This window comes from Malania oleifera, chromosome 5 (genome assembly GCF_029873635.1).
Source record: "Malania oleifera isolate guangnan ecotype guangnan chromosome 5, ASM2987363v1, whole genome shotgun sequence".
Taxonomy (NCBI): domain Eukaryota; kingdom Viridiplantae; phylum Streptophyta; class Magnoliopsida; order Santalales; family Ximeniaceae; genus Malania; species Malania oleifera.
Window position 1 is genome coordinate 30,246,220 of NC_080421.1, and position 27,222 is coordinate 30,273,441.

Consider the following 27,222-nt stretch of genomic DNA (forward strand, 5'->3'; position numbering starts at 1 on the left):
ACAGAAAATAGTCATACCTATAAATATTACTAGTATTATGAATAAATATTCAAGAAAATCAATTTATGTTAAGCAATATAGGTATGATTTATATTGCAACAGGTATACAGGTTTGACTCGGCTTTGTTATTTATGATATTTTCTAAGTCAGGTTTTACCAACATGTGGCTCACTTGCCACACACTAGCAATAGCATATTTCATCTTATTGAGCGTTGTCTTATCCCAGTGGTTTAATATTTTTCAGGTGATCCAACTAGGCGAGCAGATCAAACTCGCAGGTAGAGGGGCTACAGTGTTGCCCTGTCAGTAGAATGAGTATTTTGGGAATAGTTGTATACGTATATTTTGGGAGCATTTTGGCACTCTAGTATTGTATATATATGGTTATGGTTATATGATTACAATTTCTCGCTACTTAGGTTGATGGTTTTATATTAATTAGAAGGTAACAGAGCAGTGGAATTTCATAGTATTTGTTATAAAAAAAAATTAGCAGGTCATTACATGGATGATTAATGATTACCAGAGTATAGGTTGAGATAGGATAAGAGTGGGTAGGTTAGGCGAGTCTTGGTCTGGAAGCTTAGAGACAGTGATCCTTCGACGATCTTCTATGTTTTTCCTAGAATGACGATTTCAAGAAAACCATGACAAATTCATTGATGGTTTCATTTCTCGGCTAAAAGACTGGAACTTGATAACTTAAATGGGAACGTTAAGTCAGGTGAGTATGTGCGTAGTGTCAGTGTCTAGCCAAGGACGTCCAACCACTTAGGAAGTTATTTTGAAATTTGCGTCAACTAAAGCAAGGTAATTAATAGAAAGATATTGTATCTTTAGGATTGAAATAAGCCATGAGTAATAAAGTTTCATTTTAGTCTAAGATTTTCTTTATCTTCTTTCTTTCTCCCCCTTTCCCTCTCTCTTACAATCTCTAAACTCTACCTTGAATCCCCTCCTTCTCTCTTATTCCCTTTTAACAATAGGTCCCTTTTTTCTCTTCATTTTTTTCCTCCTACGAATTTACTCTTCTACTACAACTCTAAGTTACCTTAAACATACTATAGCAAGACATACTCTTACTTTTGTAGGACACTCTACACCTCTCGGGGAGCAAGTGTATGATCCCAAAAATCTTTAATTTCACTTTTCTCCCATCAAACATTTAGCAAAATAATTAATAAGAATACAAAGTATATAAAACAACTAACAAAATAAAAACAAAGTAGATATAACAATAAATTAGCAGCAGAGTTGAGTTAATAAAAAAGAAATGACTAAGTTAAAATTTCACTAAAGATAAATATAAAAAATAGGAACATAATTATGTCAAATAGCCTCCATGAAACTTACGCACAATTATGAATTATTAAACCCATGCTTAACAAAGTTAGTCCCTAAACTTTCCCATTTTAGAAGGCTATCACCCATTCTCTTGATCAAAGTAACTATAAAATTAAAGAAATTAAGAAAGCAAGCATCATTTTTCTCATACTTAAAATATGTTTTATAAGACATGTTTCGGTCTTCCAAATAAAGTATGTTACAAAAAAAAAAGTCCTCCTTCATTTTGTCGGTTTTTTGAAAAAAAAATGCGCATTAATATAGAATATAGATATGATAGAAAAATAATAAACGTAAAAATATAAAATTGATACAACAATAAAGAACAAAATAAATGCAAAGTAGACAAAAATAAATTAAGTGTGAGATTGACTTAACAAAAAAATAAGAAACTTAGCTAAAACTTTTTAAAAGACATAAATGAAATGAAGAATACAAATATGTTTTAAGTAAACTTTATAAACTAACACATTGCTAGTTATGAACAATTCAATTCATGCTTGGAAAAGTTATATATATATATATATATATATATATATATATATATATTGACACTAAAAAATATTATTGATAATTTATATTTATTTACCATGTATTGAATGATAATTTTATTCTCGACCTTTTTAATTTGAAAATGAAAAAAAAAAATTCACGATTTGATAATAAAAACTAAAATTAAATTTGTCTTTTAATACATTAATAATAATGTAGAGTATTTGTATAGGGCTTTCTATTTTGTTGGTTGAAAATTGGACGAGGGGTATAATTATAATTATGCGAAAAGGTGTGGGGGCATTGACAAATAATGCCCTTCCAATTAAGGCGGTCCATGTCCTTCATTGGCCTTTCCGTCTTTAAGAGAGAGAGAGAAGCGCCCGTAGTAAGGAACGCAAGAACCAGAGAGCTCCTCTGTTCTGTCTATTAAGTGAAGCCGTCGTGCTCTGTAATCCTTCTCTCTGAAACCCTAATTTCCCTCCGCAAAACGGAGATCGTGCGGGAGCTTGCTGTAATCAAAGAAGGAGTAGGAGATGTTGGGGGGTGGAGAGAACGAAGCAGCCCTAGGTCGCATTAACATGATGGGGGGACCGTCGCTGCCGCTGCAACTGAACCCGGTGGCGATTCCCGGCGATATTCCGGTGCCGACGAAGGCCAGGGACGAGAGGGTTCCCCAGTGGAGCTACCAGGAGACGAGAGATCTCATTGCAATACGCGGGGAGCTCGAGAAGGATTTCAATTTGGCGAAGCGAAACAAGACTCTTTGGGAGCGCGTCGCCACCAAGATGAAGGAGCGAGGCTATAGGAGAACTCCCGATCAGTGTAAATGCAAGTGGAAGAATCTCGTCAACAAATACAAGGTCAAACACGCACTCCTTCTTTCTCCGTATATTGCTTGTATAATTTGTTTGTGGTTTGGTTTTGGGATTCATGCTGTTCCTGATATTGAATTGGTTGCTGGTTTTCTCGGAGAAATGCTGAAATCAGGTGACATTTCCTGCGATTTCTTTTTTCAAAAAAATTGAGGTTTTATTTACTGGATATGTTATATGGAATTTTCTGTTTGGATTGTGAGGAATGTGAGGGAAAGGAAATGAAGGAAAGAATGAGATTTCGAGCTGAGTCGGAGTGAATAATTTTGCTTCGGGTTTCAAAAAGAAGAGTGGAAAGTTGTGTTTGGTTGAGTTTACTCCCTTTTCTTTTCCTTAGTCAAAAGTGTTTTTATTGGCAAATAGTGTGAAATCTAAATTTCAAATTTCTTGTTTCCTTTTTCTCTTCGTACACTACAAGAAGCAAGCGCTGGCTGAAATTATTCCTGATTTTAGATTTTAATAGCTTTTTTTATTTTTCCCCCTTTAGAAAGAAGAAGGCTTTAGTATCTTTAATTGGCTTCCAAGTTCTTAGAAGTATTTATGGAAGTCTTTTTTGTTCTCAATTTTATGCAAAATCTGTTCTGCTGCATACAATTGAATTAATGAGGACTTTGAAATTTAAGTTACCATTTATAAACACAAAATTTATATAGAAAAAAAATTGACACTATATGAAGATTTATGAATTCTGCCTAATTGGAATTCTGATGAAATCTATATGGTTAAGCAAGACCTTTATGCATCTTAATTCCAGATTTGTTGTTTTTAACTCTTATGTCGTGGTTTCTTGGGATGGTTGCAGGGTAAAGAGACATCTGATCCAGAAAATGGAAGCCAGTGCCCATTCTTTGAGGAGCTGCGTGCTGTATATAATGAGAGAGCAAAAAACATGCACCGCATGCCTCTTGAATCAGAGGCTGGTTCAGGGCAAACTAAGAAGAGGGCAAAAAGAATGAGTGGAGATGGATCATCTGATGATTTCTCAGAAGATGAAGATGAGGATGAAGACTTCAGCGAGGGGGAAAGGGTCACAAAAACCAGCAATCCTCGTAAGAGAAAGGCTGATAGAGAAAGGCAGACGCGTGCGACAACATTGGACAGGACTTCAAGGCCATCCAGTACCGGGAGTATCAGCAACAGCACTACTAATATTGGTGGTGGTATCAAGGAAATGCTTCAGGAATTCTTTCAGCAGCAGCAAAGGATTGAAATGCAGTGGAGGGAGTCAATGGAAAGGCGTGCCCGTGAGAGGATTTTGTTTGAGCAGGAATGGCGTCAGTCGATGGAGAAGCTTGAGAGGGAGAGGCTGATGATTGAACAAGCTTGGAGAGAAAGAGATGAACAGAGGAGGATAAGGGAGGACAGCCGGGCGGAGAAGAGGGATGCCCTCTTGACAACCCTCTTGAACAAACTAATGCATGAAAAATAATCTTTTGAGACAAGGGATGAGGCATGATTAGCTTGATACAGCTTCTTGTTTGGTTTCTTAGGAGAAGAAAGAGATCTGAAATGGGGAAGGGAAGCATAGACACCTAACATAAACAGTCCATATTTGATTTTGGGTATATAAAGAAGGTTATATTTGCTAATTTGACAACTATATATGACAACCAAGTTGCTCGCTGCTGGGAAAAAGTTCCATTCCGAAATTTGCAGTACCCTAATCACAAAGTTCAGTGTTGAGGATGCCAGCATCATATCCACATTCCATATACAAGTTCTTTTATTTTTCCCATCCTCAATGTGATAGAGTTTTAAAGGTATGTTTTTTTCCTTCTTTTTTAATCAGTAAAGGCATGTGACATTATACACCATCATCATCATTATTGTTATTTGTTTTCTTTTTGGGAGGTCTTGTTTGAAATTTGTGAGTTTTGACCATTTGATTTCTTTTGTATTATGAATGCAAAGATATTTAGTTAGATGATGCTTATGATTTTCAAATATCTTTTCTCATCTTAGATTGTTGTATCTAACTGTTTCAAATATTTAACCTTTTGAATAAGAATGTACCCTCTTATTGTTTTGAGCTTTTGCAGCAAACCATTTATAACATTATATTGTATTATAATAATGAAAAAAATGTAGTAAAAAGTCCATAGTTTTAAATAACGGCCGCGACCATTACATGCACAACTGTAGTACTCATGATAATAAATTGTTATACTTTTGAAATTATGCTCACACAGTTGGGTAGATGTCATAAAATATTACAATATTATGACAAAATAGTATAATTTTAAAGTATTAAAATAAATCGTTCTTTTCGGGCATGGGTTTAACATATTACATGTTATATAGGTGGCATTGTTGAACTTGATTTGGACATTGATCCAGCGGAGGGATTGGTTCACGGATCCAACCAGTGGATTAGCAGTTGGATGGCTGGGGCAAATCACTAAATTAGCGGGTCAATAATAATCTAATTAAAAATTTTATATGATATTTTAAAAACATTTCAAAATAGAAATTAAAAAAAATAAAATTAACTGTTATAAACCTTACATTATAAATTCAATATTTTCATTCATAACCCAAAACATTAGAAAATTAAGGTAAATTCTGCGAATTGAGAATTTACTTTTAGAGTTATTCGGATGCCCTACATTTTTGTAGGGCATGGAGAATAGAGGATGCCTGGGGTATTTTTTTCTAGTTCACACTTCACAAGTTCTTTCACATTTTTACCTTCTTCAATAAAAAGTTAAAAACTAAGAAAAAGTAAAGGATAGAAACTGTTATTAAAGATACTATTGATGGGAGAGACGGATTTAATGACGCTAATTAGTAGATAATTTTTTGTAAAATTTTGAATCTCTTTACACCAGTCCTATGTATTCATTTTCGAATATAATATAATATGAACCAAACAGAAATATTCTAATGAGACGATCTTATTATTTGTGAACATAAAGTTTTGGAGGCTTTCGTTTTAGGGGGTGATGTTCAAGATATCGTGAGCCAAACAGTCCCTTGCAAATTACTTTACTCGCACTGAAAACAAAAAAGACAATGGATTAAGACGAAGAGAATTGCACTTAATCTTTTAATTTGAATAGCAAATAGCGAAATTTAGATGCTTAAAATTATATTGAAGGAGAATAACTTGAGGCTGTTTGTAATAGCACGACTCTTGAACTTTAAATTTGAATTTATGTGAATTTCACTGAATTTTGATTTGGTTTAATATTATTTTTGTTACCATTTATAAAAATTTAAATTTGAAAATGATTTTGAAGAGGGGAAAGAAAGACATTTACAGTGGGAATTCAAGGTAGGGGTCTCGTTCTGCAGAAAAGGATAGTCGACATCTTAGCATCTAAGAGAAGCCAGACGGAGGCAGCAGTGAGCAGAGAATGATATTTGCAATGAATGAGATGAGCTGTAGATGCATTTCTTGCATTGACAATTGTACATCTGTTTGTGTGTGTACAATTTACAATTGACAATTTCAAACCAACTTTGTCTTGACCTAAGAGTGAGAATGACATGCATCCCAACCAACCCCACCTACCTCTACCCCTTTGTACCACTAAATGTCAACGCCTTTGACATTCTAACCTCATCCAAAATGTTTGTGTAATACATACGGTATAGATCCTTTCAATCTATTGTAATATCTTGAATTTAAAGATTTGGAGTATGCACTTATTTTAATGAATATATGGAGAGTTGTTAAGTATTTTGTAAGCGATCGATAATGGGTCGAGAATTTTTTCAAAAGATAGTACTCTAAATTCACATATTCCATATGTCGCGAAGACTAAACAATATGTGGGTTCGTGTAGTGAGATGATATGTGGAGATGCACAAAAGGGGAAGGTTTTCAAGGCCTTTTTTAATTATAAACAAATTGTTTTTATTTTCTATTTTTAGTATTTTTACAGACATACTGCATTATTTTTATTTTTCGAACATTTATAGAAAGCTTTCAATAGAATATAATTAAACATTAAGATTAAGAAACAAATTATTTTGTACTGAGAAAGAATTGATTTGTACCACAACACAATGCCTAGGCCTATGTGGAAGGCCTAGGTTGAGTAGTTAATGTGAATGAAAAAACTATTAACCTAACCTACTAAAATGAATTATTTGAAGAGAAACACACAATAAATTATTTTTGAGTTTTTAATCCCTGATAAACTCCAAGTGGATTGCTTATTTTATTTTCAATAGAGAATAAAGATCATAGTAATTCAAATCTTTGGTAAAGGAAGAGACTATGCACATGCACATTCCTTTCATATATCATGAACATCAAAGATGCAGTCATGAAATAATTCTAATTGTGAATGCACATTAGTTCACATGATTAACCATGAACTCAATGAAAGCATGGCCATAGAAGGATGGCTAACATATTATTCAAGACAAAGCCTCGTGATTACTTGACATGGGCAAGACATGTGGACAATTAAACGGTGTTTGGTAAGTATTAAGTGTTGAATATTAAAGTTAATTATGATTTTATGAACTAGTTCTAGATCCGACTTGAACTAGTTACTTAATCTAAAATCTAAAATTTTTAACTGTTGCTATTCTAATATCTGATAATATGTGTTGTTTTTCAGTTTTAACCTTCTAAACATTGAAGCGTATAAATATTTGATAGAGTTAATAAGAACATAAGTTAAAGTTTTTAATTTAACATAAACAATACTTTCTTGTCACATATTTAATTAATATTTATAAATAAAAATAACATAATTTATTGCTGTCCAAAAATAAACTTTATTATTTTTATTTTAATTACTTGGGTATTGAGTTTTTGGTCATTTTCATTTTCCATAAGAGATAAAATTGGAAAAGAGATCTCTAAATATGAATCAAACATGTTTCTATGTCTAGTTCTATTAGAGAAATTTTAAGAAAATTCAAAGTTCCCACTAAACGTTCTAATGTTAGTTAGTTCACTTATTTAGTGAATTAATTCAGACATATCCTCTATTCAGAGGACATTTAAATCAAACAGACCATATGATGAGGCAAAATCAAAAGATGAACTATAATGGACTATCTCGTGGGTTTTGGATTATTAGCTATGGTATTTGAGGGGAGCACATTGTATTCTTGTTAACTAGTCGTTAAGGTGCTTGACGGATACTCAGCTTCAAATTGAATTTTGGGTTGTAATAAAATACAAACTGAACATGTGAGTGAGATGATGGGTTGTGAGTAACCCAACTCAACTCAGCACGGATATAATGGCTAAAAGCTAAATAAAATAAAATAAAGAGAGAGTAGGTCGAATATTGGATATTGTGGATGTTCATTTGAGGTTAAAGTTCTTTGAGGAAACTTTTTCTAGTTCATTTCTATGTTTCAAGTCATTAGAAACTTAAGCCATTTACATATATTTTTCAAAATTTCAATTCTAGTAATACTTTTCTATGTTATTTGCTTTTAAAAAATAAAATTAAATTAAATTACCAACCTGACCCAATCTACCCAAATATCAAGCAATCTGAACTAATCAAAATCATCCAATATAGTTTGACATCGGTTTGAGTTTGTTCTCAAATCAACCTAATTGATGTCAGAAACTTAAGCTGAACTTGACCCATGTAGAACATTCATGGTTGGGGCTATGATCTCTAACCACATTACTACACTAGCTAGTTTTGATTATGTTGTAGGATGTTTAGACAATTAACTTGGTGGCTTGTGAAATATATCATATATTATATGGCTACATGTTCATGTGTGGGGAATCGAATGAATGAAGGAAGTCCATGCACAAAATATAGACTTGACTTCTATGCATTTGACCAGACATGGATAGTTTATTGACTTGTCAGCTAAGCATTCACTTAGCAATTTTATGTGACAAGTGACTTAACACTCCTCTAGTTCAAGGGTATTTCATGGGTTTCCACACTTGATAGCATTCCAACCTTGTAACAACCATTAGAGTGAGTTAGAGACATGGTCACACATGCTAATTGCAACTAGTACGGCCTAAACAAATGGGGTTGTCAATTAAGCCCTTCGACACTTCAAATACCAACTATCTTTTTTTTCTTTTTTTCTTTTTTTCTTTTTTGAATTACGCACTGGATATCCACGTGTCCGTTTTACGATCCACGTGACTAATCTTGCGCCCCTTGAAGTTGACCCCACAATTCCAAAATGAGGGTAAATTCAGGAGTCTAGGAGTGGAAACGAGTCCGAGAGGGTTTGAACACCTGACCTTGTAAGAGACTCCCGCAGATACCAACTATCTTAAACATGCTTGCAGCATGCCTGAAAAACCATTGAATTTTCGTGTAAATTACTGTTGGTATGTAAAATGTGTTTTCTTTGTCTCAACAAAATATCAAACACTAAAAGGTATTACTTTTTTAAATTGTGTTGGTGCACATGCTTCTTTTGTCTCTTTATGACTCTCTCGGCTCATCCAATTATATAATAAACCAACGAATTTGACTTTAGAAAATTGGTTGAATTTATACATAAAAGAGATGAAGTTATCACATGCCAAACTTAGAGATGCGCCACAGTGCTCTATGACATATGCTTTGCAATTTGACCATTTTTTCTTGACCTTTTTCCGCCACCTCGTTCCTATTTTGGTCCATGACAAGATATAATTGGTTGTGGTAATTAAATGCACTACTGCGGGCGGAAACTTCCATTTAATTACCAATGGATCACTCTTAACAATTTGGGCTCTTAATTTTGAATAATTACACTTGAGGCTCCATCATTTATGAAATTTGTAGAAAAAATCCTAAGTCAAAATGAGGCACTTATAGTTAGCATTCAATTTCAATGACAATTGAGATCGTGCAAGACACTACTCATACAAAGGAGTGGCCAAAAGAGTTCATTTACATCAAAAAATGTTTTATTATGGTTGTCAAAAAATATTCACACTACGAAATGAAGTACAGGGCAATTGATTTGAGGCTTAGGCAGGTAACTTCATCCTCTTCCCCCACCAACAATTGTCTTGTTGTGCTCAATTAACTACCTTGCAAAAATGAAAAATTCAGCAAAATCTTTTCATTCTTCTCTAGAAGCTTTAGTCTGGTTACATCCCCCCTGCCCAAAATAGCCCCAAATGCTTGGCAATGACTTCGAGCTCACATTGGCAAAAGCCCATTGTAAAAGCCTCTATGATGCTATAGGCAGCAACCAATATTAATCGTGCCCTTTCATCCTTCAACAACCTCTTCTCCACCTTTGCCTTCTCCTTTGCAACCTTCACTTCAACCCTAACTTGACTCAACTTTTCAATAAGGGCTATCACCATTTTTGCCTTTATAAATCAATTTTGGACATCTTTTACATAAGCAAGGACCCCTTTCATGTCCTCTCACATCTTATTGAAAGCCTAGTTCACCAAATAGTGCTCAATTAACACATCCATTCGTTCAACCAACCTCGACAGTTGACTTGGGCCCTACAAGGACACAAAGTGGTAAGCATGATGATATGGCCAAATAAGGCTATGAAAACGTAAAAGAAAGATAGTATACATCTTTATAAATCATAAATAGTTTATATCATCAAAGAATTGGGGGACAATTAATGTAATGCCTCCTTGTCCCGGTAAAGACAGCTTCAAGAGAATATTCTTATCCTTCTTATTAAGAGTGAACAACCCATCAATTTTCAACACATAAGCCACGGAGTAAACCAAATTGGCAAGGAATAGATGCACAAGCAGTATTTGCTAATACCGCAAATCAACCACTAGTGTGCTTAAGTCTCCTTTTGGTGCCCAACTCAATGATGGTTGACTGATCCCCATTTGTTCTTTTCTATGTTGGTATTGAGAGACCACCTTCAAGGAGACTTTCTTGCTTGACCCCTACATTTGCCCCTTTCCCTTGTCCTTCTTAGGGGTGGCACTCTCCACTATCAAAGAATGGAGAGCTCAAGTTGAACAAATGTCTATAAAGGAACTTCAACTCAATTAATATGTAAAAACCTCCACAAAAAAATGATAAAGGCAAGATGAGGAGCAAACCATCAAAGGCACACAAGAAGGCGATGTTAAAAGAGTCTAATTGCTTTAACTTAACTTTTCATGAAGTCTCCCCGCACGACCCCTATCCCAATGAGGTAGGGGATGACAAGCTGGCACAAGGTCACCATCCTCTATGTAAACCCCCCCCCCCCCCCCCCTCTCTCTTTTTTTCAAAACTAAAATGCTTCTTTGAGGTAGAATAATTTGCTTTTTACCCAAATTTTAATGGAATATGGAGTCTTGGGAAGGAAATTTTTACTCTCAAAGTAAAATAATACTAATCCACTATACTGCATAAATTCTTAAAAGTTAAGATATTTTTGTGAACTTTCAACTTGACGCTATTCTCAACAAACAAATACGTGATATGCCAACCATTGGGGCAGTTGGCCTAGGTTAGGGCATTGTACGAATGACATTTCTAACAAAAGATGAGAGAAAAAGCTGTTGATGGGCTTAGAAGGAAAATGACATAGAAACAAACCTAAAGTAAAGAACCCCCACGCTCTCCCCCAACACAACAATCAACTTCAACATTAGGAGGGTCAACCATACGAATGCCTATTCTCATGCCCTACCAACGTAACCTAGGCAAAACAGTATCATAAGGTTATGAATCACTACTTGGCTTATTCCCTATGCCAAATGAGCATAATGAAAATGTTCCAAGTCACTCTCCTTGGAGGAAGCAATCGTGGTTAACTTGTGAGGATAAGGAATGATGAATAAGAACGAAATTCAAAGAAAAGTTTGGAAGCAAGGGTTGCAAGTTTCCAATGGTGTAAAGGAACTCAAAAATAAGAAGACCAAGTTGCCCAAATGCATGCTTAAATAAAATTAAAGAATGGCTAGAACCACTAGCCACAAAAAGGGAATGTGCGCCATGCACGAATAGGTGCCATGAGAGGACAATGCCATAAATGTGTTGCTCACTTAGATTTACCAAAGCAAAACATCTAACTTCATTTAACTAAATGAAAATATCATACCCAAAATCACAAGGATAGTTAGAAGAGTAGGACCAACTGGTAAAGACAAGTTTAAGGTCAAACAATCCAACCTAACATCATAGTAAAATCAATCAAAGGTCAGCAGAGCTAAATGAGAAGAGACTATTCCTAGTAGAGGTTAGGTTGGTAAGCAAAACAAACAACGTCAATCGAGTCTAGCAATTCAGCTCAAATAAGAAGCCACTCGTGTTGAAAATATGTCATGCTTACTAGTTTATCATAAATCAAGTCAACTATCTTCGTAAAGTAATGTCAATTGCACCCAACCACTACCCCTTGATGATGAATATAGCATACCCAAAACACCTACTACATAATTTGTGCATGTAAATACCAATTTGGCATACTTTCACCAATCAAACATTAACATAACACACCAAACACATACCGTAAACTATGCTTTTTGATAGATATAGACTCATACACTAGTAAGTAAAACTAAGATGACACATACCAAAATTAAGGTAATCACAAAAGATAATCCACTCCTACGTCTTTTTTTTGCCTAGGCATCAAAGGAACCATTACTACAGCACTCTCCAACTAGTCCCAAAAAGTTTTCAGCTAAGATTTTACAGCCAAACGTACCAACCTATCCAATGAACTCAAATTTTGCATCATCGCCAACATTGTTTAATATTATCAATTACCCTACTAGCAATACAATCAGCAACCTATTTTGGAGAAAATTGAACTCACTACTCAAAAGAGGAAAAAAAAAAAAAAAGGAGGAAAAACAGGAAGTGTTTTAGTTTCAAAATATGGGCTGGTGGGGAAGGGGACCAACTATTGTAAAGCTTTAAAACATTTACTAGGCAGTTCATCTTTTAAAACCAGGTGGCGTGTCCATAGCTGACATAGATGAGGGTTTCCCACACAGCCTCTAAACCTAACATTCGGATGTCACTGCCCCATAACTCGTCTACAATAAAGAAACTTTCACCCACAAGAATCATCCATCTTGATTAACCCATGCACATAGCTTGTTTTATGGCACAAACCTGCAAAAATTAATCAGCTACTACTGCACGTTGCAAAAATATTTCAAACAGGGGAAGTTTCATTTATCATTAAGCTTCACAGCTGACAAAAGATAACACACCAAGAAACAAGAGAGAAGAAGTAGCTCTCAGTTCAGATAAGGAGTTTAAATACATGACTTCTTAGACACCCATAAAGCAGTTCATTTCTGACAACTAATTCATCCACCTGAATCCATAGGAGGCCTTTCCTTCGGATGTTTTGAAGCATAATGATCACCCAGCTGGTTCTGATTTGCTAGCTGTACCTGAAAATACCACTCCAAATTTAACAATAGAACTGACATTTTAACAAAACTTGACAAATATATGCTACTAAACACCAATGCCATAGCTTGACCCATCTAGTGTATTCACCATCGACTACATTTTAGTAATGCACACAGCAATAATTACATGCAATAGACAGTATATATACAAGGTACCCACAAAGGTTTCTGGAAGAATTTGGCATAAGTTTTAAAATGGGCCATAATATAGAAAGAGAGTCCAATAATGGTATAATTTTCAAGCACAAAGTGAAGATCTCAACTAAATTCTACTTCTTCGTTGGTAACGCAAGATCCACACATATCAACTAATCAACCCAATAGTTCATCCGAATATTTGTCTGATTTTGTTAATGTTGAATTGTGGATGATGAAGATGATAGCACAGGCAATAATAAGAAAGACTAACTGTGCCAAGCCATTGATTGAGAACCTTAATTTCATATTATTGTTAATCTTAATTTTGATGGGTCAGTGAAGCAGAATTCTGTGTCAGATGCCATATGCTTTTTTAGTTATTTGGATAATCTGGGTAGACATATCTACATCAGTGCAGGAAGAGCTGGGAAGACAACAATAGCAGTAGCAGAATGTAGGGCTCTACATGCAAGGCCAGTAGCAACTTGGGACATGGCTTTTCTAATATTTGTGTGGAGGGGGATTCTAAAGTGGTTGTTGACTGTTTAAAAATACGAGTCAAGTGCCATGGTGGCTTTGGTCTCTTTTAGGAGATATTAAAAACTTATTATGCTAATTCTAAATTCTGCTAGGATCTCCCATGCTTATAGGAAAGCTTATCCAGTTGCAAATGCCTTGGCTAATTTAGGTCGTTCTTTTCTAGGGCAGAGATTCTGGGGTACTGTTTTACTACCTCCACTTATGAGGTTGATAAGGGATGATATGTTCTTGCATGGCTACTCCTAGATGTATTTCTTTAGCTCATTAGTGAAGCTTTGTTTATTATGTTTTTTAAATAATGTGCAAACCATCAAAGCAACCACAGATTTGTGCTGCTTCCCATTATATATATATAGAAGCAAACAAATAACCCAAGGTCCAAAGTTCTCCTGAAGTCACGTTGCTGAACATGATATTATGGTGGAAATTTTCTTCGAACATACAAAAATAAGTTATGCACTGCAGCACTGATCAGAAAACCATTTTACAGCTCATCTGTTTGCTAAACAGGCATTCTAACTGGTACAATAAAATTGAAGCTTAAGTTGCATAGCACAAGAATATGAAATTGTTAAGGAATTCATCAAATGTATATGGGATAAAAATATTTCCCTTCTCAGTTTTACTGAAATATATATTGATTTATAGACACCTAATCTAATCTTCTAATATACAGAAATCTAACATGTAAGTACATAGTTTGGCGCACCATTGTACTCTAGTCCATATCCTCCATTCTGTCATTCATGCAAAACACAGCATGTTAACAAGTTAACAAGGAGAAATGGGATACAAAAACACTGATGTGTGTTTTCTAAGAGCAGCAGCACATACTTCTTAAAATGGACGACAATGAAACAACCAACATGAAAGTCAAGGAAGGTAAAAATGGTCGTGGAAATGTTTAAATGCATTTACCCACCATCTTCCAGCCAAAAAGCCGCATCCTCGTTAGAAAATTGAAGAACACAATTAGTTTACATCCCCACACTACTGCAGAGATCCATAATCTCACATGGAAAGTTACTAAAGCATGGAGGTCCAAAAACAAAGGGGGCAAGATTTCCCCTACCCAACAGTAGACTAGAAGCCATGATCAATAAAACCATATTCATCCGACTGTTTTGTGCTTTCTGCACTTTTAGAAGAATAGCATCCTTTTCCAAAACTGCTTCAAGAAGATAAAATGCTTTAAAATGATCTTAAATTATTGCCACCCACAATCTCAAGTCCTCAATCTTCCCAGACCCTAAAACTCTTTAAGTCATTCTAGTTAGCTTGAAAACTGTAAAAAAATACTTCTTTTCTCCATATGTGAGTGGCTTGTTAAAAAATAAAGCCAATCAGCCACACCACTTGCAAGCAGGAACAAAAAATTACCAATATATATAATTAAAAAAAAAAAAAAAAACACCTAAAGCTTCTGAATTCCTCGTAACCAAAAAAAAACCCATAAGGAATTCAGGAAGAAAAAGTTATCCTTAAACAACTAAGATGATGTACTATTCAATTCTTAAGGGGCTGTTTGGTATCACTATCAAAAAATTAGAGAAACGAAAACCAAAAATTAGAAACAGAAACTAAAAAGTAGAAACCAGCAACCTGTTTGGTTAACATTTAGAAAATAAATACAAATTAAAAAATCAATTAAAAAATACTCATTTTCATCTTTAAATCAAATAATATTATAAAAAAATATATGATTAAAATAATAAAATTACAAATAATACACATAAAAAAAATTACTATAATAAAAAAATTATTATAATTATTTTACTTTAATTGTTCTACTTCAAATTTTACTTTACAATAAAAATTTTATTGCCATGACAATTGAAAAATAGTAAAAGTATTTTTTAAATGGCTTTATTACTATTTTTTGAAATTTATGTATATTTTTGTTTTAATTATATTTAAATTCATATAATCATTTAATTTTGATTTTAATTTAAAAGTGCATAAAATGAACAATTTAACCCAAAAAAATTATTTCTGGATATTAAAATTTCTGACAACAAGTTGTTAAAACAACTTAAAATTATAAATCTTTTCAGTTTTTTGACACAGCTAAAAACCAGCAACAAAAACAAGAAACTGACAACATAAACAAACGCATTTTTATAATCTATTTTTTCACTATGGAGAAACAAAAATAAAAAACAAAAAATAACAACGATACCAAACAAGCCCTAAGTATTTCTAACAACAACATCAAAGCATTCTCAAATTCCATAAGACCTTAAACCCCAGCCCCTGCATGTAGGCCTCTGCAAGTTGTTAAAAATACAAAAAAGAAAAAGGAAAAATCAAAAGAACTCTCCAACAAAAAAGTGAAAAAATAAAGGAAAAAATGATAATAGTAGTAATAATAATAATAACAATAACAATAACAACAACAACAAGATCAAAGCATTCTCAAATTCCATAAGACCTTAACCCCCGGCCCCTGCATGTAGGCCTCTGCAAGTTATTAAAAATACAAAAAGAAAAATCAAAAGAACTCTCCAACAAAAAAGTGATGCCAGCTCAGCAACTGAGCTCACACACCAACCCAACAATCTTTACCAAGTCACCACAGCAAATAGAATAAGATAATGGACATAAAAATATATATTATCATACTATTCTTCATCCAAACATAATAAATATGGTTCCTAGGGTACTTGACATTAAGCATCACATTAAGATTGAGAAAACTAAAACTTTAGAGCCTAAGCTCTATGGTGCATCAAAGGCAACAACAACAATAACAACAAAATCAAGCCTTAGTCCCACTAAGTGGGGTCGGCTATATGAATCATTTTCCGCCAATTTATGCGATCATGGACCATTTCTTTTGATAGATTCAAGGATATTAAATCCTTATTCACTATCTCCTCCCAAGTTATTTTAGATCTACCCCTACCCCTTCTCCTGCTCCCCACAGTAACTAAGTCATTCTTCCTCACAGGTGCACTATAAGACCTATGTTGCAAGTGTCTATACCATCTAAATTGTCCCTCCCTTATCTTATCTTCTATAGGAACTACACCTAACTTACCACGAATATGTTCATTCCTTAATTTATCTTTCAATGTTATACCACTCATCCATCTAAGCATTCTCATCTCGGCAACTTTTACTTTTTGGATATTATGTTTCTTCGTCGCCCAACATTCCGATCTGTATAGTATAGCTAGTCTTATAGCTGTCTTATAAAACTTCCCTTTCAATTTTAAGGGTATTCTACGATCATATAGCACACTTGAAACACTTCTCCATTTTATCCAACCTGCTTTAACTCTGCATTACATCATCTTCAATTTCTCCTTCAGCTTGCATAATAGATCCAAGGTATCGAAATCTACAAGTGCTATTTATTTCTTCATCATCAAGTTTAACTTTGTCTCCAATATTCCTCCTATCATTACTAAAATTACATTTCATATATTCTGTTTTATTTCTACTTATCCTAAAACCTCTAGATTCTAAAGTTTCTCTCCATAATTCTAACTCAGCCTCTACTTCGTCCCTAGTTTCGTCAATTAATACAATATCATCTGCAAACAACATACACCATGGAACCTCCTTTTGAATACTCTTAGTCAATTGGTACATCATTAAAGCAAAAAGATAAGGACTCAAAGCAGATTATTGATGTACACCTATGGTAATTGGAAATTCTCTAGTTTCTCCATCTATAGTCCTTACACTAGTAATTACTCCATCATACATATCCTTAATGACATCGGTGTACCTACAACATACACCCTTTTTTCTAAAACCCACCATAGAACTTCTCTAGGTATCCTATCATATGCTTTCTCAAGGTCAATATATATCAAATGCAAGTCTCTCTTCTTTTCCCTAAACTTTTCCATTAATCTTCTTAAAAGATAAATAGCTTTCGTGGTAGATCTCCCAGGCATAAAACCAAATTGATTTTCTGAGATCTTCGTTTCTAACCTTAATCTTTGTTCAACTACTCTTTCCCATAAAAGCTTTAGTTTGCTTCCTAACTGGGAGTAGGGCCTTTTAAAGGCCACTTACCAAGAGAATACCTTGATCTTTGGTGGCTCCAACAGCTATCATAAAAAAAAATACAACTTACTCTTGTTCTTACACATCAAAACACATGTTAAGATGAAATGAGCTGTGGAAATAAATATGAAAACTAGTACCATCAAACAAGTGGTATTACTATGCAAGTAGTGCAATTATATATATAAAAGCAAACCAACAGCATACCTATGATCTCCCAAATCCCCATCCTAATTTCTTGTGAGTTTTAATTAAAAAATAAAATAAATTTACTAGAACCAATCAAGAATTTTTTGAACAATGAAATAAATAATAATAATAATAATAATAATAATAATATATTTATTATAATGCCCCACACAATTCAAAATAGGCATTTATTGCACTTATTTCTCGTACTTTTTGGACTTTTTCTAGGGCTCTTTTCCAAAAAAAAAAAACACATTCATTAAATGCATAGGAGGTACATGGATTGGTTGCATGTTTTGTTTAAAAGGTATCATAAATAGGCCAATTTAATTTTGTATTCTTTATTTGAAACCAGAAGTATTCTAAGGCACATTTGCGTTTAGTTGTTAGCATAATAACAACATATATTTAGTCAATGCACATTTGGGGCTACTAGCAATCCCAACAACTTTACAAACATGCATCAAAATTTGGCATGATGCTCTTTTGGGTTCCACATATCAAGCTTGGGTGATGATTGTGTCAGACCCAAAAAAGCATCACATTAGATTCATGGTACAATGCTTACAAAGTTTTCAGGAAGGCTAGCATTTCTTTTAGTCATTTATTTAAAAAACTGATTAATCAAATTGAATGAACAAATAGAATAAGAAATAGTAAAAACAAAATTAATTTTTTACAATTTATTTTATTATGTTTTAAATTATATATGTTATAATAACATGTAAACATATATATCGCAATGCTTCACAAATTAAATGGCCAAAAATCCCATGCATCACACGAGTCTCAACTAGTATTTAATATATATATATATATATATATATATATATATATAAAAAAAGGTATACAGAAGCATTGACAAACAATACTGCAAATAGTAAACTGACTGGTGATATATTTGCTTCCATTACATTCGTAAGCTTGATTTTTACCACAAGTTCAAAAAATAATCACATTTCTTTTCTATTCTCTCTAGATTTAAGCGCAAGTATTAATCTTGCAATATCCATAACAATAAAGCATTACATACTGAATTATTTGTCTTGGTCCACCATGTTTAACAGCTACGACATTGGAAATTTTGCAAAAACTTTTCTGTATGTTGTATGACAATCGCTGGACAATATTCAACTTCGAATAGAGTAAAACATTTCTAGAATGGATGTATTATCTCCTACCGGTCGAAGGTTGACCTTCAAGAAAAACATAAGCACAACTGCAATTTCAGATTCTGTGGATCATATTCCTTCAATTGATAATGGGGTTCCAAAGTAATGAACAATATGAAGCAAATTATAGCTACAGGAATCTAAACAATCCCAATGGATTCAGCAAGAATTTTCAATGTAAACCATAATCATTGCCAGACATCATGCTTGAATACAAATTCCTAGACCTAGATTTATGAGCACATTTTTTCTCGCTTTTGATGAGCTAAGCAGGGATGAGCAAAAATGTATTTCAGTTCATAGATTTGAAAACAAAAAATTTCCATAGTCTTGAAGTAGAGGCAGGGTCAGCTCTGCCTTTAGGCAGTTGAGGTGCCCGCCTAGGGCCCCCAAATTTTTAGGGCCCCCAAAATTTTTTCTTAATAAAATAATATAGTTTTTGGGCCCCAAATTTTTTTTTAATTAAATAATATTAACATTATTTATTATGCTCTATTCCCATAATTAGTGATTTTGCATCTCAAAAAGCTAGAAAAATTAATTTTAAATAAAAATAAAAATTGAACAAAATATTAAGGGTCCTTGATTAAATCATTCGCCTAGGGCCCCATATTGTGAAGGGCAGGCCCTAAGTAGAGGAGATTTCAAGAGTTCACACTTTAAACCTTATATTAGACAAGATCTTTTGGGGTCCTCATTTATTCATTTATTTGGGGGCAGGGGACGGGGAGGTTTTTATCTGCATTAATGTGCTGGTATGAGCCCTTGCAAAGAAAACTTGAAGGAAGCTCCACATTAATAGAGCTACAACTAGAAGCCAATAATTAAGCTCTTAAAATGTCTCCCATTCACTACATGATTTAAAATGGCACAATTGTGAATTTCTTTTATTTTAGTCATGAAAAACATCATAATTATAAAACAACAACCACATATTTTGGTTTTTTTGAAATTTTAATTAGATTATGAACAAGGGTTAGGCTTGACTGAATGGCAAGGTGCATGTCCAATCAAGGTTACAGATTCAAATCATGAAAACAGTCTCCCCAAGCATGGTGGTGAGACTCTGTACATCTTGCCTTCCCTAGACCTAGATGACACAAGAATTTTGTGTACTAACCACTAGCTGTTACATTTTTTTGTTATAATTAACTTGTCAACGCTTACAATTGACAGATTGAGTAATTTTATAAGGAAAAGAAAAGAGGAAAATACATATTCATCGACATTGGACTTTTTAATAGTGTTATACAAATATTTAAAAAAACTCAATATTTGCATGCACTCATGTGTAATATATTTAAATTAATTGGTGTGTTATATCCATGTCATGTCCTACGTTCTTAAGATTCGTCATGTTCCTGATTGCTATAGATTATACTTATGCCCCACTGTCATGGGCTTAGAAATTTCCATCATTCCCATGCACCACTTAGACACTCTTAGAAGACTAGTGTTGGATCGTTTGAAACCACTTATAGAGAAGTACTTTTTTGGAAAAAGTACTTACCTAAAAAAATACTTATCAAAAGGTAGTCTAGGATTTACTTTTTATTAGTACTTCAGATAAGTGCTTTTTTAGGAAAAAAAATATTTTTTTAGAAAATACTTATTTCCAAGTACTTTTTGAAATAAGTATTTTTTTTTTTTTTAAGTGTAAACCGAACGCTACTTAAGTCAGCCTTAACCCACTAAAACAAAGATCACAAAGCAATAAATGAAAGAAAGATAAGAGAATGTGAGTAAGAAGAATATATAACTCACTTTGCTTGGATGCTGACAAATGAGATTTCTACTCCTATTTATACTACTCCATCTCCATAACCAATAATGGAGATCAACTTGGTCCTATGGTCTACAATGAGCATCTAGAATGCCGCATGGAAATATTTACTACGGTCTTCACTCTCTATAACAATTACGCTATCTAGATGTTTAAGACTCCAAAGACCATAATAATTACATGTGATAATTACACATTCTAGATCTTTCTCCAAGAAGACTTTAGAGATAATCCACTTAACTATCAACATAATGTCCACATAAGCATTCACACAGTGCCACATCACCTATGAATTAGCGAGCGTAATGTTCTCCCCCCACCTATTCTGTCGACGTCCTTGTCAAAACCATTTCTTGGAAGTTGGCTTCTTCATTTTGGAATTGCCACAAACAATCTTCATGTTCCCAACTTGCTTCACTATCAGGTTGTCCATTCCATTTCACCAAGTACTCCACATAAGTTCATATGATCCCCCGTTTAAGAGTAACTCAATAAGAAAAGATGAAGTCCACCTTCTTGTCACATGTAGTTATTGATGCAGAAGCCCTCTTTGAACACCCTCAGCTTGGATCTTCTACATCAATGTGATATGGCTTGAGTAGGCTTAGATGGAAAATAGGAAGGATCCTTAGCTTTGAAGGTAGTTTCACTTAGTAGGCAGGCCACCTTGCCAACCCGTGGAATGATCAAGAAAGGTCCTTTATACCTCCTTACCAACCCCTTACGTAACTTCTTGAATGCTCTAGCTTGGTGGGGAAGGAGTTTAACCAATACAAGGTCTCTTTGATATTCCATGTGTTGTCATTCCTTATCTACCCACTTCTTCATCTTTTAAGCTACCTTGGCCAAAAAAAATCTTGCCATGTCAATTTGCACATGACTTCCTTCGGAAAATTTATTAGTAGTTGGATTGTTGCCCATATCCAAACGCTCCTTGAGTTGCTTCCAAAGTACCTCCAACTCAGACGGAGCCATTCAACATGGTACAATGTTTGGAAGTCTTGCACCATGTTCCAACTCGATCCTATGGTCTACTAGCCTCTTAGGTGGTAGCTTCTTTGGTAACTCAGGCAACATAATATCCTTGTAGTCTTCAAGAACATGTTGGATTTCAATAGATAGACTCTCCTTTGAAAAAGGAGTATAATCTTCCTCCATCTTCGAAGTTACAAGATATGTTGGCTCTTTTCTCTTTACCCTTTTAGAGAGTTGGATGGTGGGAAGAGATTTAGCTCTAAGCGAATCTTCTTGAGTGACTGGTACCATGCAAGCACTTCCCTCCTTCAAGATGCACATGGTTTTAGCAAAGGGTGGTGGAAAGGCCTAAACACTATCAAGGAACCCCATCCTAAGGACTATAGAGTAATCATCCATAGGCACCTCAATAGACCCACCTTGCCACACCATTCCCCAAGGCATAGCTTTATCCTGCGTGCTACACCATAGATGCACTTGGCCTCAAAGTTCATAGCCTTAAGCCACCCTTGTTCATTTGTATATTTGATTCTAAGTCACTCAGCTTCCTTTACCTTGATGAAATTATTTGAAGCAATCTTATCCACAAAAACGCAAGTCTCTAATCCATTCACCATGGTGTTCACATACATGTGACATTTCTTTTTGGTCTTGGGCACCTCAACCTCAACCTTGATGGCATCCAAGAGTTGCAATGAAGTAATGAACCCATTTGTGTCTCCTCTTCTTGATGATCATCCTCCTATTCTTGAAGCAAGGTAGAGAGTTTTTCCTCTTTGAGCAATCCCTGGCTCGCTGAGGGCCTTCACAAAGGAAGCAAACAAACTTTGGTTCACCACTTTTGTTTCCATTGTTTGTTTTGCCTTTTTTTCTTGAGGATGGCTTGTGACTCCCATCCTTTTTTTGACTTCCATGGTATCCCCCGCCTTTACCGTTGGATGGGTTAGACTTCTAAAAGTGATTTCGCTACCATTATTGTCGAAGCAAGATCATGCACACCCCACCTTTGTAGTTCCAATCTAGCCTATGATTGTAGGCCATCCATGAATGCAAAGAGCTCCTTCTCGAGCATGTCCGGGATTTCAAACAAAAGCTCGGAGAACTCTTTCATATAAGCCCAAACACTCCCTTTATGTATAAGATGTCGAAGCTTGCCACAATTTGCATGCTCCACAATATCGGGATAAAATTGCTTCTTGATCTCATTATTGAAGGCATCCCCAAGTGTTGATGATGCGCAAGTTCCTTTCTCTATGTTGGAAAATCTTCGCCATCCAAATGATAAAGAGTGTCTTGATCTTCTTGGAATCCTCTCTTGTCCCCATAGTATCAAAATATTGCTCAAGGCTCCATAAAAAGTTATCAAGGCCTCTACCATTCCTAGAGCCAACATAAGATCTTGGTTGTGGAACATCAATTTTAGTTGTCGGATGAATAGTAAAATTACCTTAAGTTATCGCCATCTCACAAAGAGATCAATCTGCTTTGATCTCCTTAATTTCTTCCTTCATGGACACAAGATCAGCTTGGAGTAACCCCTTATGGCATCAAGTTAGTTCCTCCAAGAATCCACCTTGGAATTGAGGAGGCCTAGCATCTCCCCGTGAATCCTCCCCTGACTCAAGCCCTTCAATGTGTTGACCCATCTCCTCGGACCTATCTTGTCCACCAACCACAGCAAGCTCCACCTTTGTAAGTCAAGCATCCATGGAAGCCACAATGCCTCGTGATTGGGACTTCCCCTTCCTTCCCTTGCCAATACCCTTGTCCTATCCTCCTTTATTGGCAATTCTAGATTCAGCCATCTTGCCTAGTCATATCCCCACATAACCATGCTCAGATACCACTTGTCACAGGCTCGGATATTTCCATCAATTCTCGTGCAGCACTTACTATGTCCATGCTTCACAAACAAAGTCCATCTTAAAATTGTAGAGGAAAGTGAATCTTGTTGATGAGGGGGCTTTAGCTTTCAATAATGTTCGTCATTTCTTAACTCCTGTTCTCCCTATATTGTGTATGAGTTTTCAAGCACTCCAGGAGAGGATATTAATTCTAGAGAAGATATTTTGCCCTCGCCTATTGATGTTGCCTTAGCCAGAGAGTTTTAGGCTCCAAAGGAGGAGTTGTGACCTAGCTTTGTTAGGGGATGATGTGCAATCAAAACCTACAAAGTTGTTGGATAGAAATGAGATGTAAGTGAGTTCTCTAGGTCAGGTTGAGAAACCTATGAGCGAAAAAACAAAAGGTTGAAAATGAATTACAAAGTGGGATGAGCCAACCACATAGTCTCAAACCTAAAGGAATATGACCCACTTCACGTGATTGGACTCAAGACAATTACAATGCAATTAAATAATTTTAAACTCTAGCCAACCACCCCAAGGCACCCTTTTCAATAATGTCCACATAAACTTAGACTGTGTACCTCACCAATATCCTTTTCCACAATAGGACATTGCTAGTTGAAAATACATCAAATGCCTTAAAGTCCTTCAGGACAAGCCCTATTCAGGCCATTGAAACACTTCATACTAGTAATACTTGAACAATCTCTCCCTTAACCTCTAGTCTAAAATCCAAAACTTAAGGGGTATTTGGAGACCTAAATGGAATAAACACAGCAATCTTAGATCAATGGTGATCCTCATCCCCAAAGTGATCCAGTTTCCATCCTTAGTGATCAAAGATCACTGTTTTTGGTATGCTAAGTTTTTAGGCTTTTAATGATCAAAGATCAATGAGTACCAATGGTTAACTTTTTTGGAATGCCAGGAGACTTCAACTCACTTATAATGAAGTACCAAAACTAGAAATAATTTAACACAATCAGAATTGATTTTTTAATTAAATCTAACAAGCATTATTAAATTCAGTATATTTATTTTATTTTTTATTATATTCCACATTACGTAACCATGTCTAATATTACATACATATATATTTATATATCTGCAAATAAATACTAGATATAATTATAATGTAGTAAACTGATATAATGCTAACAGGTATGGGAGCCCTTTTGACTATGGGGCATTTGAGTAGGACACATTAGTCTTAAATTTTTTCCTGCAACGTCACTGTCTTGAGGTGATTTTGGATCACACTCCTCAAACATGGGATGAAGATCACTAAATTGAACAATGATCTTACCACCAACAGTTATCTGGGATTACTGCCATATAAAATAACTATGGTGCAATTAAACATAGTAATCCATTAGCCTCGCCAACATTAACATTAATCTTGGCATCATCACACCATGCCAAACACCCCTTAAATACAACGAAGTTGCATCAAATTTTATTTTATTTTTTTTCTATTTTCACTTTATTTCATAAGAAATTGCCACGAAAAATAACCCCAGAAGCCTGATCTGCCGATTAAATAACACCGCAGTAATATTTCCGCTTCAAAGAACAGCAAAATCAAAGAACAAAACAAAGAATTCAACAGCGAAAAAAACAGAAAATTAAGAAGGCACTTCCGGGAGGATGGAAGATTGATACCTTACAGATGGGGCAGCTGACTTTGAGGGCAACAGCACGAGCTTCAAGCTGGGAGCCTTTCTGCTTTTGATTCTTCTCTGCGTTACGCCTCTGCGCTTCGATTTTCTGCTTTCCCCTCGTCATCACTCTCTCTCTTCCTCCCTCACTGAGAAAGAAAATATATAAGCCCCGTTGTGTTCGGCGGCACTAAATACACATGGTCACTTTAAAATTAATTTAAAATTTAAATAACTTTTTTTATTTTTTTTTTGGATAACCCAGAGACTTAGCCACTATCACTCCATTTTAAACATTATGGTGCAGCATTAAATTTGTAGGATGAAAGTCGTTTGCCCATTGATGCACCCTGATAATTTACCGGAGCAAACTCTCAAAGAGAAATTGAATACGGTCAATAAAGTCACAAGTCGCTTTTACCACTTAAATTAATCCAATTTGATGAATAACTATTTTATTCACAATAAGAGTTATAATGTTCAAAAAAATTTATTTTTAGTTAAAGAAGTTTGAGATTTAAATTTATAAAAAATTTTAATTTTAAGATCAATATAAATTTTGTATTTAAATAAATTAAAATTTAAGATCCTAATTTATGTTATCTTTTTCATATAAAATATTTTAAATTTTAAATAAGTGTTAGACAATAATTTAAAATTACTTGTGAAACTTTTTATAAGTGTTACTATTATTATACAGTTACAAACTTATAAATTTGATAGAAAGTGTTTAATTTAGGCAAAATCACTAACTAAATAAGAAATTATTATTAAGAATATTTAATAATTTATAAACTGTACTTCAACAAGTTATATAATTAAATAACATAGATATATATGTTTATTAATCATAAGAATTATAAATTAAATAAATATTTTTAATATACCTCACATATTTTTATAGTTTAGTTGTTATCATTCATATATTATTAAAATATTTTTTTATAGCAATATATTATTAAAATATATAAATTATATTAATAAGATTATCTAAAGTATTTAATATAGAAAATATATAATTTTTATACTATAAATTTAAAATTTTTATTTTAATAGTATAAAATATGATTCATTAATAATTTTAATATATAGTTATAATTTTAATATCTTATATTTTGAATTCATTTATTTTTAGGTTTTAAAAGATTACCACAATACAAATGATGAAATATTTGTAAGTTTATTTAAAATTTTATTTCTTATCGTAAATCTCAATAGCTAAATATTACTTATTTTACAAATTCGAGTATGATCTATTCCTTCTTCCTCTATCTCTTCTTCTTCTTCTTCTTCTGTAGGATTTATATCCCAAAGGATATGTCCCACATGAATGATATGGATTCCACATGTCGGGTATGTGTCCCATATGATAAGGATATGAATTAATGGTTGTATGGGTTAATTAAAGAGTAGCTTATTTAATATAAGAAATTAATGGTGGAAGTTTGAAGAGATTCCTATATATAAATATATATATATATATATATATATATATATAAAATATATATATTAGCTACTATTATAGGAAGTGGCTATAAGGGCATGCTATACATCAAGCTAAGCTCTAAGGGTAGGAAAAGAGAGCTAAAGAAGAGAAAGGAAAAGTTAAGCTCATAAGCTCTAAGGGGTTAACTACATGGTGATGTTAATTGCAAAGAAAAGATAGGAAGAAAGGAATTGTCCTCTCTCTGCCTCTACTTTTCTAATTATCAGAAGATCTCATAAATCTGGTGAAGGAAGGAAAAAGAAAGAGGAAAAGTGGGAGAAACGATTTCTTCGGATTCTCCGAGTGTTCTTCTCGATAAGTTTGATATGGCTGATTCCGGTATGTAAAATTTATAATTTATGAATTATTTATTTTTTCGCATAAAGATTATTGATGTGAAGTTC

At 34.1% G+C, this 27,222-nt stretch overlaps 1 protein-coding gene and 1 long non-coding RNA gene across 5 annotated transcripts; one reads left to right on the forward strand and one right to left on the reverse strand.

Annotated features, from left to right (window-relative positions):
• Positions 1–2,175: 2,175 nt before the first annotated feature.
• Positions 2,176–6,395, forward strand: LOC131156349 (trihelix transcription factor GT-3b-like). Of its 4 annotated transcripts, none has more exons than XR_009136975.1 (3): positions 2,176–2,701; positions 3,516–4,473; positions 6,008–6,395. XR_009136975.1 is itself a non-coding variant. In XM_058109965.1 (2 exons), exons 1-2 carry the CDS (start codon positions 2,375–2,377, stop codon positions 4,140–4,142), a joined length of 954 nt encoding a protein of 317 aa, XP_057965948.1. In that variant the 5' UTR covers positions 2,176–2,374; the 3' UTR covers positions 4,143–4,657. The 4 variants fall into 4 exon arrangements, 1 of the variants encoding a protein (XP_057965948.1); XR_009136974.1 differs by having other exon boundaries at positions 2,194–2,701; positions 5,953–6,395; XR_009136976.1 differs by lacking the exon at positions 6,008–6,395 and adding an exon at positions 5,015–5,597 and having other exon boundaries at positions 2,194–2,701.
• Positions 6,396–12,741: 6,346 nt separating this feature from the next.
• Positions 12,742–25,618, reverse strand: LOC131155091 (uncharacterized). The gene is made up of 2 exons (XR_009136747.1): positions 25,337–25,618; positions 12,742–12,989 (listed from the first exon to the last, which is right to left on the reverse strand). It is a non-coding gene; the product is annotated as an uncharacterized LOC131155091 (long non-coding RNA).
• Positions 25,619–27,222: the final 1,604 nt, after the last annotated feature.